Below are 15,645 nucleotides of genomic sequence, written 5' to 3'. Positions count from 1 at the left end.
TTAGTTTTTGGGCGAAAATTTGGTTGCCAAGAGGTCAAAGTTGAAAGAGTTGACCTTTGCAGATTCTACCAAACTCCTCTGCCAGTTTTGGGTCTAAACACTTGCAATTTTAGATGTAGGTTACTTAGATATGGGTCAGACATTTTAAATTTATTTGAGCCCAAAAAAATAAATGTTAAGGGGTCAAAATTAAGGCCAAAGTAAAAAAAATTTGACCTCTGTGGTCTCTATCGTAGTTAAGGAAGCCTATTATATAGAAAGGCAGCGCCATACATATGCACACTTTTTAATATATACATATGCATATAAAGTTATGAACAGTACATGGGGCCCAAGCAAAGCCGGGCTAAACTGCTAGTTAAAAATAAAAATATTTCAAATTCATAAAATAAAAAAATTACTTCTATTAAATTGTTTTTTTTTCTTAAACTTTTGTTCATGTCAAACAAAGCATATTGTCATTAAATCATAGAGAACGAATGTAATGGGGGGATAAACTTATAGAGGAACAGGCAACGTGTAAAAGGAATTGGGCCGCAAGATGTTTGCTCATATTTATATTTCAATCACTCCATTTTCAAAGAGTAGCTTATTCTTTATACAAACAATTGATTAACCTTGGTGACCCGTGTCGAATTTGGTCTGCCAATTTCCTGTTCGTTTATAAAATCGTTTTAATATCAACTCTTTTCTGTCTATTGATTTTGATTGTTACAAAAATTATCTTTGTTTTGTGGCATACACAAAATAGATAGCCCAACCTCTACTTATAAGACATCAGAGAAACTCTATTGAGACAACACACCTTGCTAACCTCCATTACATAACATATCATAACATATTTCCTATTCCCCAAGTTCTCAAGTGAAAATAAAAAGATTCTCTCTTCATTCTTGTGATTAATTAGACTCAGCAGATATTGGTATTATCTTAACAACAACATTTCTCAAATATCTGGAGAAACATGAAACAGCCCAAACTCTTTTTCTTTGTTAAAAATCTTCAATTTAAAATGAAATAACCGAGACTTTTTCTCTTATCAGTCTCATCATTTTTGTGTCTTAACTCTTTCAATCTGACAACGCCGTCATTTATATTTTAATTACTCCGTGCTAGTATGGGAAAACAGGGAACAGGAATATGAATTTCAAAGGTAAGTGGCCCAAGAAAAAATCTTTTAGCATCTAGGGACTCTATGGTGAGGGGATGGGATTTTGCAACAAGTCAGGTGGGTTGAGGATATTTTCATTAAGAGGATACAACTAGTACAAGTGAGAGTAGTAAGTTCATTAGAACACATTCTGTGAAAGTACTTGTAAAACAAACACAAAGATGACAAAAACTAAAGCAGAGTTCAAGGTGGAGTTATGGGCAATCTGCTGGACAAGCAATTCAGCCTTGTCCATTGCCATGGAAAACGATTTCATGGTGGTTGGATAGTGAGGTGAAAATTGTGAAAAAAAAAAAATTGTTTAAATATATTGAGAATATTTATAATTAAATATAAAATGATTGACTATTGAATTAGTTGTTTTATTATAAAATTGTTTTTTAATAAAATTTTTTCTTTAACTGGGAATTCAAACAAATGAATGTTAATGATAGATTAAATGGGCATTAGGTAGTATCAATGTTTCCGAACTCTACCTGAATCCTTCCCGGAATGCTCTGATGGTCGATAAACCTGTCAGTGTCTCTGAGAAATGTGCATAAATATGAGATTGCGTCACACTTGATATACGCTTGATTTCACGAGAAGTGTGTCGATAATATTGCTAAAAATAAAAAGAAAATGAAAATAACAATTGAAAAACATACAAGTTAAAAAATGATGAAATATAATTATTTTAGAAAATAAGAATTTTGATGCAATTCAAAAATGCATTCCTGTTTATAGTCCATATGGTTTGTTTTGAAAAAGAAAAAAAGAATGGTGCTTCTTCGTTATTAGAGCGAAAATCAAAAAAATGAATTTCCATTAAAAACCAATGTTATCTACTTAATTCTTATGTGGCAATTAGTTAAATATTGCTGCATTATTACATAAAACATGTACTTTGACTATTTCATGATTCAGTGATATCCACCATTACTTGTAAGAAGACAGCAAGACAGACTGCAGTTGCTTCTCCTGAGTTCATGCTGTTTATTTATGTATAACTTAAAATTTCTTTGAAAACTATTTTCATTAATTAATTTTCTACTTTGTTTTTCATAATTTTTGGATATGTTACTAATTTCAACATGAAAATTAAGTAGATACCATTAGTTTTTAATGAAATTTAATATTTCGATTTTCATAAAAGCACAAAAAAGAACTTACTACAGAATTTTAACCACACTGTCTCCCCATCCCATTCCAATGAAAATAGTATCGAAGTATTTTGAAATTAGAACACCATTTTAGTCCAATAAGTAAAATTTAGTTCAATGTTAATATAGTTGTTCTTTCTTAAAGATCATACCAGACTCTCAAAACAGATCAAAACAACATCTCTTCACCCCTAATTTTATCAGTGTTTGTTGAATCTCAAAAAATTTCAAATTTAAAAAGAGTCACTGTCACTAAAAAGATAGAGCTTAATAAACACGTTTCCCAGTTATAATGGCTGACAGAATGCTAAATATTAGGCTGTAAGCTAGGGCAAAACAAAAACTGAGGCTAGTTCATCAATGTAAACAAGGTGCTTGTCCAGATCTACACTGAAAAAAATAAAATAAAAATCTGTATGTACATATTCGTGATGGAAAGAAAATATTCTATACCAAAAATCATATACATTGATCAAATAGTTTTATTTTTAAATAAGAAAATTAAATTTTATGACAAAACTACAAGCAACGATCTTGTGACGCCGTCTTAAAAACAGTTTAAAGGAAGAAGGGAGATAACTCTAAATAATGTAAACTTTTGCCTTAAGCATTTTCATAATACCTACAAATTCCCAATAATTGGTTAAAAAAGATTTTTTTTTATAAAAAACTACAAAATCAATTTACATGATTGTTGGTTGGTTGTTTTGTTTTACGGCATATCAACCCTTTTCAGTTATTTAATGCCGACTCCTTTGGGGGGAATAAAAATGATTTTTAGTGTATGATATATTTTTCCGTACATCATACATAGTTTTCTTTATTTTTGTTTTTTCATGGGAGTGGGAGTTCTGAACAAATACACAAAAAATAAATAAAAATAAAAATTGATTGGGCACCTTCTTCAAAAATAACCAACCAATCTAACTCTACATGTTCTCAACCGGAATCACCAAGGAAAGTGAAACAGGGAGACACAGCATCCTTAATGAAGCTGAAGAGTAGGAAGCTATAAAGAAAAATTATGCAGAGGTGTGGGTGGGGGGGGAGTAGATCATAGTGGAGGACAAACATGGGAGCTCTATGTTCTATTAGGGGTCAAAAAGGAATGTCAAGTACTTACCTGAATGAAGTGATATAGGAATCCAAGTGGGACAAGAAGCACACAAAACCAGGGTGAACCGTAGCAGATAATCACCAAGGTGCCGACCAGACTATACACGTTGGCAAGTAGCAAGTTAAGTTGAAAAGGCAAACTGTCATCAATTGTAAAAACATCAGACGAAAACCGATTGATGATCCGTCCAATAGGAGTTGTATCAAAGAAATTGATTGGAGCCTACAAAATAAACAATATGCATTAATGTATTGGCATCGATAATATTTTTTTTGGAGTAGATGATTAATTTAACAGTTTATTAAATTTTTACTTGAAATGAGAGAGAAAAAGCACAAGAGCTATGACCATGATAAGAGTAGATGACTTCTGCATAATTTACAGTGTACTTAAGCAACATTCTTTCATTTAAGCAAACAATTTTAAAAATAACAGAATTAACCGTTTTATTATGTTTTTTTAATTATCTTTTTGTATTAAAATAGACATTAATGTATGTGCCCCGATGGGGACCGAGCGATGCTGAGAGACCTTGCTAGTTGATTAAGGAACAGCTTGTCGCCTGGGTCGTCTCATTGACACGAATTTAGAGGAATTCGCACGGCTGAATTCTAATGATGATGATGGTTTGATGTTGTTTTAAACAGAATACGTCTGTTTCTTGGTGGATAATCAAAATGATCTCCCCCTCCGTCTCGCCGGGAATACCACAGCACGTGTCAATGCCAGAATAAGTCATAAAAATAATTCTGAAAATTAACAGACGGACTGCGTTGATAGAGATGTCGTCCAGTGACGGAGAGAGAGACCACTCGAAGACCCACGTGGTAGGTCCGTTGAGGCTAATTAGGCGTGACATCTCGTATTCCTGGCATGAGAACGTTTATTTCCTCGCTGATGGGGCGGAGGAGGTGGGGGAGAGAATATGAGAAAGGAAAATCTTTCCTTTTCTTTTGCTTGGATAAATGTAAGGGTCGCTTTTATTATTTTCTTTTCTTTCTCTTCGGCAACCAAGCACGCCTTTACTGCACCCCCCCTCCGAACAAAGGCGCGGACGCTGATTGGTTGACCGCCACTTGTGGGCATACTTGGAGAAGTGGGGGGGGGGGTTACAGCTAGCGATATTGATAAAACAAGGTGAGGAAAGGGAGAGAGGGCTTCTTTTTGTGACACGTTCCAATACGCGTGTCTCTGTCAGCTGATCCTTCCCCGTAGACTGACGATAGAAAAAGAACGAAGTGCTTGGTAAAGGAAAGAAAACTGCCAGCCCCCCTAAGTTGCATGACTAGGCCAGTGTGTAACTATTATTTGTAAAGTCGAAGACAATAATCAATTCTATGCTAAAAAAAACAATTAAGAAGTTTTGGCTTTCTTTTCTTTAATTGGAAACGCCATTGTGAATGCAATATATTTCTCCGATAGCCCAGGTGACGTTTGGAAGCTGATTTGAAAGCGGAACCGGAGAGCGACCGACGGCGATGGAGATGAATTCGACCACTAGACAAGAACATAGGTGACGCCACAGGTATCGGCTACAGCTGCATCTCGACCCACAAGCCTGTGCACCTGAGCTACCCTGTAGGGGTTACATATGTTCCATATGTATCATGAATATTTTTGATTCTTTATTGAATCATCATAAGATGACAAAAACGTATATATATATATATATATGCATATATATATTAAAGTTTTAAAAAGGATAAGTGGAGTCATTAGAATTTTGGGGAAGATCGATGCAGGGAGAAAAAAATAGACATTAAAAATAGTCAAAAGACTATTCAACTAAAATAAAAAAAAAGAACCTCGAAGTACCTTTCGTCCGACCCTTGTCAAGAGATTATGTCGGCAGCGATTAAAATAAAACAATGTACTTCGCCTCCATTTTTCAAATGTGTATATTGTTTTATTTTAATCGCTGCCGAATAATCTCTTGACAAGGGTCGGACGAAAGGTACTTCGAGGTTCTTTTTTTTATTTTTCATTTTAGTTGAATAGTCTTTTGACTATTTTTAGTGTCTATTTTTTTCTCCCTGCATCGATCTTCCCCAAAATTCTAATGACTCTACTTATCCTTTTTAAAACTTTAATAAAATTTTCTACCACTAAAAACCTATTTGATGCTTTTTTTGCACATTTTTTTTGTGAGCAGACAAAAATACATGTTAGCTTATTTCTACATATAGAAAATTATATATATATATATAAATAAATACATACATATAAATATATTCATATATACAAAGTAATATTCAAACTAATAAATGGACCATTATGAGTTTTGGCATATACAGTTGAGACAACCTGATGAGTAACATGGGTACATTTAAAAAAAATGTTTTTTAATATTCTACAAGTATATATTTAATTTTTATAAACCTTACCACTTTGAGGGATGCCACAAAAAAACTATAACATACTTACTAGTAAAAGAAAAACATTAAAATTAATGCTATATTTATAGCTTATATATATCATGGGATCAGTATTCTACTATATATATATATATATATATATATATATATATATATATATATATATATATACTTCGGAATAGTTTTTATTTAACAATCAGTTGTTATGTAAACGTGAGATTGTAGGTTTACAAAATATTACTGGCAGTAATATTCTATAAGTTATCCCATCTAAACAAGAATTGCTCGATATGCAAGATAGAGCAAATAAATTAAAATTAAATTGTAATCAATGAATTTCAAAAAACTCTCATTGAAATGAAATGAAGTGGTTGAGCTTCATATCAAAGAATTTTTATTATTCTAAGCAAGACAAAGAATGTTTTAGAAAGTTAATCTCCTTAATCTATAGGGTTTCGATGTCTACCGCTTACCATTACCTACTCTCCCTAACACTTCACCCCACTAAAAATAATATAAACTTCTAATGAAAAGGTTTCCACCAGACTTTGAATTATTATCGGCTGGACCCAAAACAAATTTAAACAAGCACTTGCCCGATTCGGATATATACACAGCTATGCGGATTACCCAGTATATAGCTTGGAAATTATTACCAAACGGATGTAAAGAACGTATAATATGGACTTTACCAAGCAAGTTGGATCAACAAAAACATTCATATCCTTTTTCTACAAATACTCCTGCTACAGGACTTCTGATAAATGTATTATTTTCATTTTGACTTTCCATGTCTCACTGACTTTAGCAAATAGAGTGCATACCTTTATAACTATTTGCTAATATTTTCACTCCTCTGATGAGATGGTAGACATCGAAACCCTATAGGTTAAGGAGATTAACTTTCTAAAACATTCTTTGTCTTGCTTAGAATAATAAAAATTCTTTGATATGAAACTCAACCACTTCATTTCATTTCAATGAGAGTTTTTTGAAATTCATTGAATTACAATTTAAATATATATATATATATATATATATATATATACACTCCTATAAATTTTTTTTTTTTTTTTGTATATCAGTATTCATATTAAAAACCCTTTTTTGTATTTATTTAAAAAGAAAATACAACTGTTATATATCGGTTGTGGAATTGCATTCATCTGCAAAAGATCCAGCTAATTTGCATATTCTTTTAAACATTCATTTTAATTAATTCCTTATTAGTTTTTTCGATTTTCTTATGGCATGATTATCTTTAGTTAACTATTACGTGTAATTATATTCATGCAGATATTCTATATGATGTAATATTTGCATATATATATATATATAAAAGGAAAAGGTCACATTTGATAAAGACTTGTAAAGTTATCTGATGTTCAACTATTTATAAAAGTTGCCTGTTTTTATTGAGAAAAACATTTGTTTTATAAAAGAGAGAGGACTTTCCAAAATATTAAAATTGTAATATTACCTTCTGCTTTCCATATAATTTTTTAGCATTCAATTGTGAAGATTTATCATTTTTAGCTATATTATTATTATTTTAACATATTATATTCGATGCTTTTTCAGCTTAAAACATTGTTGCATACTTATGTGTCATGGCAAAATTAATAGAAATTCCAAAAATTCTAAAAAAATGATCCAGCAGGAAAATAATTACAAGTAAAAATAGAATTTATCGAATTATCGAGTTTTATTGTACGTTTTAATGTGAAAGAGCTGTGCAACTAATTTAGCATGACAAACAAGGGAGATAACTCTTCATTTAAATTGACAAATTATAGGTCGACCATTTTTACACTAATGCATTTCAGAATGTAATTGCAACTGATTCTTTATTAAAAATACAGCTAGCACATGAATTGGATCATTTTTTTGTAATTTTTTAAATTTATACTAACTTCGCCATGACATGCAAGTATGTAATAATGTTTTCAACTGAAATGTGTTGGTTTATAAAACAAACACCCAATCACTTTATACAACCATCGATGTCCCATTTAGGATGACGAGAAGCACTGATCATGTGAACATTTTAACACTTTTAATTACAGGTTTTGTTAATGAGTTTTTTTATTGTAACAATAAAAATAATTGGTCCAAACTGAAATGCTAAAAAAGAGTCACATTTGCTTGTGTATCATTTTTGTTTTTGTGTAAATGGTCTGCAGATAGTATGCAACAACAAGTATAAAAACATGTCTTTTGTTACTATACAAACAAGATTGTCTCAACTACTCATGCAAATGCCAACTCAAGATCCAAAATTTACAATATCCATTTGAAATAAAAAAATTAAACCATTTTATAAAATATTGTTCCACTTATGCACCAAATAAGAAATAAACATATCTAAGTTTCTTTTCTTCAATTTGAACATCTGATTAAATTAACTATTTTTATTCAAATAATATAATAATTAAAAAAAAGTAAGTCTCCATAAAATTCTAATTAAATAAAATCTATGTATTGTTATTTTTTCTTAAAAAATCTCAAATTCATTTCATTTTTATTCAAATTAATGTCATAACTGCCAACTCTTTACTCAAATCGTTCATGTGAAACTGTTTACAAATCAAACGGAACTTATTCGATCCTCAACCCAAAATATTAACCAACAGTTATCTCCTTTCCTTTCCCTCAATTAAAAAAAATAGACATTTTAGATTCAAGTAATAGACAAACCTTAAGCATTGTTTTCAGAAGATCATTATGAACAACTTTGGCAGCTTTCAAACCGCCGTAAGCAAATAAAAATGCTCGGAATAAAGCAAATATGGAATTAAGAGCTGCCAGGCCACCATAAATGCCGAGGTAGAAATTAATGTTATCTTCACCATTGGTGATATTGCTGAGAGGTAAACTGCTATTGTCTGTCTGGAACAACCATCTAAAAAATATAATAATAATTCAAGTAACAGTTAAGAAAAATATTACGACCAGCTCCCCTTCTCACTAGAAAAAAAAAAAAAAAAGGAATAAGAAAAAATACAGTCAGACCAATATCAATTAGAAAATCTTGTGAAAGATGATTTTTTTTTCTCACATAAGAGATATTGCCATACTCTCTCTACTCTATCAGTATTTCTATCGAAGGTACTCGACTGAGCTCAAATCCCTAGTTTTGGTGCAAGTCCAGAATTCAACCTAATTAAAGACCCAAACTGCAGGAAAATCTTTATGTTGTACATATCCATCATGAATACGAAAAATGTCATGTTCCAGAAATCACTTAAATTAATCAGGTAGTTTTTTTTTTTTATAAAAGAAAATCATAATTTCATGAGTTTTAGCAATTCAGAGTATACTACAGACATTACAAGATTGATTTTAAAATTTTGGAAGTGCGAATTGAGTTGTCTCGAGTTATTAAACATGGTGGATCAAAATAGCATCTTGCGTCATCAACAAATTTGATTTTCTTAGTAACCCCCCCCCCCAAAAAAAAAACTACTTGATCAATTTATGTGATTTTTGAAATATGATATTTTTGTTCCGTGATGGGTACATACACTATAAAGATTTTTCTGTATATTTGTTTTTTTAATGAGACTGAATTCTGGACAAGAACCCTAGTTTATTATTGTAAGACATCTACAGCAAGAACCTCATTTAGTTGCCAAAATTCCATATGTCTAGCATCAGAGAGAATTTCCATGGACAAACCTTTTTTGCAAAAGCTTCTTGTCTGTGGAACAGATTACTGTGGAACTGCTTTCCTGCTGATTACAACAGTAATCTTCGAATCTAACAACAACAAACACTTGTCACAAATCCTCCAATGAATAATCAAATTTAATTCATTCCATTAACTGTTTTTATTTTGTTCAAGTCTTATTTTTTACTTTTGTTTATTTTATGCTACACAAATTTTGTCATGGAGATGTAAGGAGCCACAGAGAATTAAGGGCCAGATTTATAGGGGACTACCTAAGTGAAGAGTAGTGTAGCAAGATGTTTGTTCATATTACATTATACTTTATGTGTGTTGGTAGTTAGAGAAACAAGGAGCAAGGAAGGAATTCCAAAAGATAACAGTTCAAAGAAAGAAACTATTAAAGTAGAAAGCCCTCCAGCATCTGGAGACTTCCCTAGCGAAGGAATGGGATTTCACTGATTGTGGGGTTGGTTGGATGTATTTACATCAAGGGGGCACCAAAGCAGCAAGTTTGTTGGAGCACATTTCATTAAAGTACTTGTAAAACAAGCACAGGGATGCAACTGCGGCAATGGGACAGTGAGGAATCTATTAGATTAGAGACTCTTATTTTGGACCTTGTCTAAGAGGGAAAGATGAGTGGTTTGTGTATAAGCTCAGATGTGACAACAATACATCATGCATTGGTGAGTGGTGGCTTCGTAGAAATATAGGATGCTGGCAGGTGTGAGGAGATTTCTAGTATGGTAAAGAGAGCCCACTTTCCTTGTAGCAATTTTGGTAGTATCTTTATTCAATTCATTTGTTCAAATTCATCTTAACTGAATTTTAAGCCAAGGAGTTTTAATGTTGGACTCTTGGATAGGATGGTGTTAGCCATGGCAACCTATGGTTGAATAAGTTTCTTGCTGTTAAAGAAAAGGAGCTTTGTATTAATAGCATTAAATGCTACCATTCATTTATGTTCCCATTCAACTATAAATTGAAAGTCATTGTGCTTGATATGTGCACATTGTTTTACCCACATATTGAGAATAGAGAATGGTGGCATTAGTAAATACACCCATATATCAATTTCATAAAGGTTGTTTATGGAAATTAAAAATAATAGAACACATTATTCTCATATTGTTTGGATCATCAAGCACATCCTGGATCTTTCTTTTGGCTAAAGAGGATTTGATTATATTAAATATTTGTTCAGTAATCAATAATTTTCATGAAACGACCTCCATACCAGACTTTGTCAAAGACTTTGGATGTGTCAAGAGTTACCATTCCAGCTTCACCTGCCTTGTTCAGTGCATGGTATATGCTGCCGGAGATGATTGTTAGCATATTCGCATTACAACATGCTTGCCTAAATCCATACTGATAGTCAGAAAGATGTTTAACATTTACAAGGTGATAGACTAATGCTAGATTGATTAATGATTTTAAAAAATTAGTTTAAAAAAATGGAAGTAGACTAATGCTAGATTGATTAATGATTTTAAAAAATTAGTTTAAAAAAATGGGAGTAGACTAATGCTAGATTGATTAATGATTTTAAAAAATTAGTTTAAAAAAATGGGAGTAGACTAATGCTAGATTGATTAATGATTTTAAAAAATTAGTTTAAAAAAATGGGAGTAGACTAATGCTAGATTGATTAATGATTTTAAAAAATTAGTTTAAAAAAATGGGAGTAGACTAATGCTAGATTGATTAATGATTTTAAAAAATTAGTTTAAAAAAATGGGAGTAGACTGATGTCATTTTGCAGGTCAGCGATCTTGAAATTTTCCAGTTATCAGGAAAGGCATTTGTTGTAAAGTTCAGAGAAAACAGGGGCTTGCTCAGCTGAGCATTTCTTTATTAATATAACTGGAATAAGATCTGGCCTACATGCTTCAGAAGTATCAAGGATTTTTTATGATATTCAGGACACGAGAAGGGGTGGAGATCATCAAGATTGTCTTCAGTTCACAACGAGAAATTTGAAAGGGAGCGGTTTGCAAAGTTCAAGGTGAATCACTAAGCAAGAAGTTCAGCCTTATTAAGTTACCATGCAGTCGATATCATTGTGGTTGAAGTATGAGAAATATAACACGTTATTATAGATTTTCTAGAAATTGTAAGTTCTTAATTTCTGTTACTCAATGCATTTTTTGGTTATCACCCTTAACTGTGGATATTACAATAATAATAATAATAATCTTACAATAATTTCTTGAAGCTATAAATTTCTTGTCTATTTGTAGTTGACGTATGTTGATTGAATTAGTGGAATGCTTGCTGCATATAAGCAATACCAGCTGCACTGGTTGACATGAACCATTGACTCTTGAGCTTGATAAGTTGTGGCCGAATAGTTAAAAAAAAAAAATGAGTGGCCATGTAAAGTCTGAGAGGCTGGAAAGATCAATGAGGGATAACTCACCATCATCCTTTTGGCCTTGATAAGTGGTGACTCATTAACCAGAAGAAAAAAAAATAGGACTGGAAAAATAGAGTGGAATTTTGAGGAAGCTTATTGTCACTCAGATTCCAGAGAAAATTATTGTCCTTAATGGGCGAGAAAAATAATAATCTGACTGCCCAACCACCCTATAAAAATGTGTTGGTACAAACATCAGTTGCTGGCATAGAAAATAGTCATGAAGAATCAAGAAGGACTCAAATCAAATGCAAGACAAACACAACAGCTATTATCACTACAAAATCAATGGTAAACAGCTGTTGTGAGAACACAAAATGGTCTGAAATAGTTATCAGAAAAAGTGAAGAGTACTGGAAATCTGGAGAGGTATGTTGTCACTTGAACTGCAGAAACATTAGATGTTATTGTCAGTGAGCAATCACTGATAATGACCTGCATAAGAATGTCTAGTGAATAAATAATAAAAGTTATTTTTCAAAATATTCATAATTCTCAATCGTTTTTCTCTTTGGATTAAGAATAAAATAATCTTTTAATCACTGGAAATGAAAATCTAAAATTGCTAAGTTTTTCATACATTGTAACTTCGATATGATATAATTGTACAGATTTTAAGGTGAAGCTTAAAAAGTAGTCAATATTAATAAAGATCTTTATTATTATTCTGCATTTATACATAGTTGTTCTTTATTTATTCCTATTTCACGCAAATCCTAATCGCATCCATGTTTTCATTGGTCTTCCTCTGCTAATGCAACTAACCCAAGCAATCTCATCCATTCTTTCAACGTGAACAAACATGTTCTGCACACCTATCCCTACATTGTCCAAATTTAATCTTCTGACATCATAAAATCTAAGTGTGTCTTTAAAACATGACTTACACACATCTTATTGTTCTCATATCATTTCTCTCCATGCAATACATATCCTCAATTCAGGTTTCAGTTCTATAAATCATCACACTTCATACACATGCCTGATAAAATCTTCTCTTTGTCTACAATGGTAAAATTTTGTCGATTAGGAATCACAAACATTTTGTAAAAAATTACTTTGGTAAAAAATGTAATTCTGTCTGTTTAACGACATATCAACCCTTTTGGATATATTTAATGCAGAAATAAGAAATATTTAATGCAGAAATAAAAGAGCCAGTATAAAAGAGTTAACTGAACAAATGTTGATATTTTACTCAAGAGTGGGGAGAGAGGATTGTGAGTTCATACCTTTCCCAAGAATATTTGTGCATAAATTATAACAGTAGATTTGCTAAGATTTGATAGTACTGGACAATATTCATTTAGTCAATCATGCACCATTGCTCTGGACCAAAGATGAATAAAAATTGTCCATATCTAAATTATCTAAATCTAAGAAACCAATTTAAAAGCCATGAAATATTTCTAAGAATGTTTCTGAATTGGTGAAATGAGGACTTAAATTATTTAGATTATTCAAACGACTGTTCTTGCATGTTACTGTCACATCATCTTCATTCATGTAACATTCGATATTCTTTCATTCATGTAACATTCGATATTCTTTCATTCATGTAACATCCGATATTCTTTCATTCATGTAACATCCGATATTCTTTCATTCATGTAACATTCGATATTCTTTCATTCATGTAACATCTGATATTCTTTCATTCATGTAACATCCGATATTCTTTCATTCATGTAACATCCGATATTCTTTCATTCATGTAACATCCGATATTCTTTCATTCATGTAACATCCGATATTCTTTCATTCATGTAACATCCGATATTCTTTCATTCATGTAACATCCGATATTCTTTCATTCATGTAACATCCGATATTCTTTCATTCATGTAACATCCGATATTCTTTCATTCATGTAACATTCGATATTCTTTCATTCATGTAACATCCGATATTCTTTCATTCATGTAACATTCGATATTCTTTCATTCATGTAACATCCGATATTCTTTCATTCATGTAACATCCGATATTCTTTCATTCATGTAACATTCGATATTCTTTCATTCATGTAACATTCGATATTCTTTCATTCATGTAACATCCGATATTCTTTCATTCATGTAACATCCGATATTCTTTCATTCATGTAACATCCGATATTCTTTCATTCATGTAACATTCGATATTCTTTCATTCATGTAACATCCGATATTCTTTCATTCATGTAACATTCGATATTCTTTCATTCATGTAACATTCGATATTCTTTCATTCATGTAACATTCGATATTCTTTCATTCATGTAACATCCGATATTCTTTCATTCATGTAACATCCGATATTCTTTCATTCATGTAACATCCGATATTCTTTCATTCATGTAACATTCGATATTCTTTCATTCATGTAACATCCGATATTCTTTCATTCATGTAACATTCGATATTCTTTCATTCATGTAACATCCGATATTCTTTCATTCATGTAACATCCGATATTCTTTCATTCATGTAACATTCGATATTCTTTCATTCATGTAACATTCGATATTCTTTCATTCATGTAACATCCGATATTCTTTCATTCATGTAACATCCGATATTCTTTCATTCATGTAACATCCGATATTCTTTCATTCATGTAACATTCGATATTCTTTCATTCATGTAACATCCGATATTCTTTCATTCATGTAACATCCGATATTCTTTCATTCATGTAACATCCGATATTCTTTCATTCATGTAACATTCGATATTCTTTCATTCATGTAACATTCGATATTCTTTCATTCATGTAACATTCGATATTCTTTCATTCATGTAACATCCGATATTCTTTCATTCATGTAACATTCGATATTCTTTCATTCATGTAACATTCGATATTCTTTCATTCATGTAACATTCGATATTCTTTCATTCATGTAACATTCGATATTCTTTCATTCATGAAACATTCGATATTCTTTCATTCATGTAACATCCGATATTCTTTCATTCATGTAACATTCGATATTCTTTCATTCATGTAACATTCGATATTCTTTCATTCATGTAACATTCGATATTCTTTCATTCATGTAACATTCGATATTCTTTCATTCATGTAACATTCGATATTCTTTCATTCATGTAACATCCGATATTCTTTCATTCATGTAACATTCGATATTCTTTCATTCATGTAACATCCGATATTCTTTCATTCATGTAACATTCGATATTCTTTCATTCATGTAACATTCGATATTCTTTCATTCATGTAACATCCGATATTCTTTCATTCATGTAACATTCGATATTCTTTCATTCATGTAACATCCGATATTCTTTCATTCATGTAACATTCGATATTCTTTCATTCATGTAACATCCGATATTCTTTCATTCATGTAACATTCGATATTCTTTCATTCATGTAACATCCGATATTCTTTCATTCATGTAACATTCGATATTCTTTCATTCATGTAACATCCGATATTCTTTCATTCATGTAACATCCGATATTCTTTCATTCATGTAACATCCGATATTCTTTCATTCATGTAACATCCGATATTCTTTCATTCATGTAACATCCGATATTCTTTCATTCATGTAACATCCGATATTCTTTCATTCATGTAACATTCGATATTCTTTCATTCATGTAACATCCGATATTCTTTCATTCATGTAACATCCGATATTCTTTCATTCATGTAACATCCGATATTCTTTCATTCATGTAACATCCGATATTCTTTCATTCATGTAACATCCGATATTCTTTCATTCATGTAACATCC

The 15,645-nt window shown here is 31.3% G+C and overlaps 1 protein-coding gene across 2 annotated transcripts in view; it reads right to left on the bottom strand.

The window, feature by feature from the left end:
* LOC145291357 (ATP-binding cassette sub-family C member 10-like) overlaps positions 1 to 15,645 on the bottom strand; it is a 120,705-nt gene that overhangs the window by 22,274 nt on the left and 82,786 nt on the right. For both annotated transcript variants that reach the window (XM_080137129.1, XM_080137130.1), the window contains exons 11-13: positions 8,503 to 8,707; positions 3,437 to 3,652; positions 1,648 to 1,775 (exon numbers count right to left, since the gene is read on the bottom strand). In XM_080137129.1, coding sequence (XP_079993255.1) covers positions 1,648 to 1,775; positions 3,437 to 3,652; positions 8,503 to 8,707 — 549 coding nt within the window. The remainder of the gene's footprint in view (positions 1 to 1,647; positions 1,776 to 3,436; positions 3,653 to 8,502; positions 8,708 to 15,645) is intronic.

The sequence above is a fragment of the Euprymna scolopes genome, chromosome 12, assembly GCF_053919585.1.
Source record: "Euprymna scolopes isolate OS-2025 chromosome 12, ASM5391958v1, whole genome shotgun sequence".
Taxonomy (NCBI): Eukaryota; Metazoa; Mollusca; class Cephalopoda; order Sepiida; family Sepiolidae; genus Euprymna; species Euprymna scolopes.
This window is presented reverse-complemented; position numbering and strand designations above follow the sequence as displayed.